General features: G+C 39.1%; 1 protein-coding gene across 1 annotated transcript; it reads right to left on the bottom strand.

Moving 5' to 3' along the window:
- Positions 1 to 917: 917 nt before the first annotated feature.
- Positions 918 to 1,747, bottom strand: LOC148865139 (RmlC-like cupins superfamily protein). Its single transcript, XM_088980433.1, has 2 exons — positions 1,490 to 1,747; positions 918 to 1,342 (listed from the first exon to the last, which is right to left on the bottom strand). Exons 1-2 carry the CDS (start codon positions 1,594 to 1,596, stop codon positions 1,117 to 1,119), a joined length of 333 nt encoding a protein of 110 aa, XP_088836559.1. The 5' UTR covers positions 1,597 to 1,747; the 3' UTR covers positions 918 to 1,116.
- Between the last annotated feature and the right edge of the window lie 2,043 nt (positions 1,748 to 3,790).

Genomic DNA, 3,790 nt, shown 5'->3' with positions numbered 1-3,790 from the left:
TGGATCCTTCTTTATTGCTAATTATGCTTAAATTCCAAAGTAAAGAAATACCAGAGTACCAAAAACCATCTTAGTAGTTGCAAATTTTCTACTCATGTTGCTTGCAGCAAACCAATACAAACACATTTACTTGTCAAACAGACATGTCCTTAATTTGTCTTCCCACTAGTTGTGGTTAAAATTAAAAGACATGATGTTTGCTAAGTTCATGAACCTCCTCAAACTTGAAAAAGAATGGTGATCATACAAAAGAGTAATATTTAATTAAAATTATAAATTAAAAAATGAAATTGAAACATGAAGTTCTGTTTGGATGCAAAGAAATTAATTATTAAAGAGTTGTTTGTGACCAGGCCAATAGCAGGCATAGGCGCATCCAGACGACCAAACACAAATGGACAAACCCTGAACCTTAAAAATTTCCACTCCGGATCTGCTACGTACAAATGTTCCCACATCCCAACCACCACGGGAACATCTCCCAAGTCCCAATGACTGAAAAGGGAGATATTTTAATGTTGCGTCCAGTGGGGTAGGGTGTGGGAACAACTTGTGGCTAGCAGGACAATTCCATCAAAATAAGTAATACATCCTTTTACCAAAAGGAAAGTGACCCTGATACAAATTTGGGAATGATATATTCCCCACTCTGCAACATATGCATTAACCATGGCCCATATGCTAACTACCCACCAAATCAATCTAGACCATCCATGTTGATATGAAGGGCCCACATGGTTTCACCATTACTGGGAAAGTAAACCCAAGTGGGCAAGAACAGTGAAAGAAATATTAAAAAAAGAGATGGTTTAATTTCTGTAGGATAAAAATCTATCCTTATCCAACTGGTCAAAGGGAACATTTAAAAGCTCATTCATTAATTCATTAAAAGAAATTAAATAAGAATGCGATGAACATTGACTGATTCTGAATTTCTGATTATTTGTATTTCCTTTCTTTGACTATGGCATCCAAAGCATTACCAGCTTTGTAAGTTCATAGAATATTAACATGAGCTCAAACAAGACAACTAGTTGAGATTAAATAAAGAAGGAAATTGAGGGGAGGAAGAGAACTAGACTGTGTGATCTGGGGATGGAGGAAATTGTCAAATTACTAAGTAGAAGTAGAGGAGGACGAATCAAATTGATAGTGCTTATCAACGGAAACTGTTACGTCCCAGGTGCAACTTAATCCCTTGGGTATGATCACAAGATCTCCAGTGCCAAACTCCACGTACTCGGACGATCCTTTTGTGTATGCTCTCACTTTTCCTTTCAGTAAATAACAGGTCTCTCTTGCATCAAATTTCAGTGCAAACTTTCCTGGTGGGCATCCCCATCTACACCAGAAGAAGAAGAAGAAGAAGAAGAAGAAGAAGAAGAAGGGCATGAGAACAACCAAACACAACACTACCAGGAAATAGAAAATCTACGTTGTTTAAAAGAAGAAGAAGAAGGAGGAGGAGGAGGAGAAGGAGAAGACTTACTTAGGCCATGACTTGATACCCAATTCAGCTAAGCGTGAATCTGATGGATTCCGTTCGACGATGATACTGAGATTGTTAGTGGAGTCGGAATTTAACTCTGCAGCCATGAAGAAAGAAGGAAGAAATTAAGACCAGAAAGAAGAAGAGGTGAAGGAATATGTAACGGAGAGTTGGAGACGATGAAGGAGATCTAAGATACGAATGCAAGGAGGTGATGGGTGTTCTGGGGGTTTTCTAATATTTTCTTTTCCCTGCTTCTATATTTTATGGGGTCTTTTCATGAGAATGAAAAAGGAGGAATCTTTTCATGAGAAGCTAGAAATGAATAATACAGAACAAGGGAGAGAGAGATCGGTAATAACTAATTGGCAGGCAGGTACATCTGATATAAACCGGTGAACATGCAGTCAAAGAGTTGACTACATTTATCCGACTGACCAGACACTTGGCAGCAGATGAATGGGCATTCTCTTTGACGATTTGACTACACCTTTGGGATGTGTGCTTGGGCTCTGTCTTTGGCGTTGCGACTTCTCTGGGTCTAGGCCCACTTTTTAAAGCCTCTACATATTGATCGTCATAGATTCATAGTAAGCCAATCATGATAGGCCACGTCATCTACAGGGGCCACATAAAATGATGACGTGGCACGCCATGATCGGTTTACTATGTGAGCCGGGACCATAGAAAGAAAAAGAGAGAGACACCCAAAGTGAGTACTGTGTACAAAATGGTCCCATTACCGTAGATCAATGATCCATCATGATTGACGAGTTGGCGTTGTGCTCTATCACATGGGTGTCAGAACCTTCCACGGGAACCCAACGATGCATGGTCAATCATGATATGCCACGTCATTTGACGTGAACCGGAGTTCTGAAAAATTGGTCTATATGAATAAAATTAGGAATGGCAATTTTCTCCTGCTCTCCATCTGCTGTCAACGTCTACCCACAACACACTACCCCGTGAATTGGGAACATCATAATACTATGTAAGAGGATGAGATGCATGTGTGGCTGCAATTAGACCTGTTCATGGGCCGGGCCGGGCCAGATTCGGGCTAGGCTCGGGCCGGGCTTTTACTCTTCATTAATAGAAATATGTTAGGCCCGAACCCAAGCCCGGCCCGACTAATGAGCCTACAACTTGGGCCCGAGCTCGGCCCTGATAAAAAGCCCGAAGCTTGAGCCTGAGCCCGAAGCCCGACCTAATAAAAAAATTAGAAATTTTCCCTATTCAATAATCAATATAAATTAAAATTTATTTATATTAGAAAAAGAATATAAATTCAAAATTTATTTACATTAAAAACGAATATAAAGAAGGGAAAAAGGATGTGGAGAAGAAGGGTTTGGCTGGAAAAATAAGGGAAAGAGGTGAAAAATATAGGGGTATTCAATTAGGGTTTTTAGGTTTAATTATAGGTCGGGTCGGGCTATTTTGGCAAATCCCGAGCCCGGCTCGAATTTATTGTGGGTTGGGCTTTTTGGCCCGAGGTTAAGCCCACGGGCCCATATACTTGTTCAAGCCCATCCGAGGGTCGGGACGGGCTGGGCTGACCCGTTCGGCCACCCGGCCCATGAACAAGTCTAACTGGAATGTTATGTAGATAAATGTGAGCAAAGTTTTTGAGGGCAGGAGATCCAGACTCCATTGATACGGCATCATTCCATCCTTCCATTAGGTTTTGGTTTGATTTATTTAACTGAATTAACCAAACTTTGTTATATATTATATAATATATATTTTTTTGAAGGCTAAAGTTCTACCAGTAAAGTGTCGATGACAATTTCATATTATATATTACATGTTATAATACATATAATATAGTATATATATTTTTAAAATTTGATTTTAACCGAAAATAGCACAAAATATATTGGTTCAGTTATTTTGACTTTTCTGTAATGCAGTTTTGGTTTGGTTTTTAAAATTTCAATTTATTCAATTTGGTTTTTAATTGAGCAAACTGAATACTCGTCCTTAGGCTATGTTTGGTTTGAAGGAAAAGGTAGGGAAAAAAAGGGAAAGGCAAGGAAACCTTTTCAAGCCTTGTATAAGTTTTTCTATCTTTCTCTTCCTTTTCCTACTTTTTCCTTCAAACCAAGCATAGCCTTAGTGACATGTGGCGTGGCCCTAATAAGGGGCAAGATGGAGAAATCATCAATAAAGAAAGAATGGAAAAGAGGAAACTCTAATTCAAGATGGTTTGATCAATTTGTAAATGGAGTTGAAACAAGGAAACCCTAGTCGTCTTTTGACCAGGATTCCTATTCTATACAAAGGCAGTCAACCCAA

The sequence above is a fragment of the Nelumbo lutea genome, chromosome 3 (genome assembly GCF_056320005.1).
Source record: "Nelumbo lutea isolate HS-2025 chromosome 3, American lotus-T2T, whole genome shotgun sequence".
NCBI lineage: Eukaryota > Viridiplantae > Streptophyta > Magnoliopsida > Proteales > Nelumbonaceae > Nelumbo > Nelumbo lutea.
This window is presented reverse-complemented; position numbering and strand designations above follow the sequence as displayed.

Coding starts and splice junctions, on each gene's coding strand:
- LOC148865139 (XM_088980433.1), bottom strand. CDS start 1,596: ATGGCTGCAGAGTTAAATTCCGACTCCACTAACAATCTCAGTATCATC. Junction 1,343..1,489: donor GGTATCAAGTCATGGCCTAA/GTAAGTCTTCTC, acceptor CTTCTGGTGTAG/ATGGGGATGCCCACCAGGAA.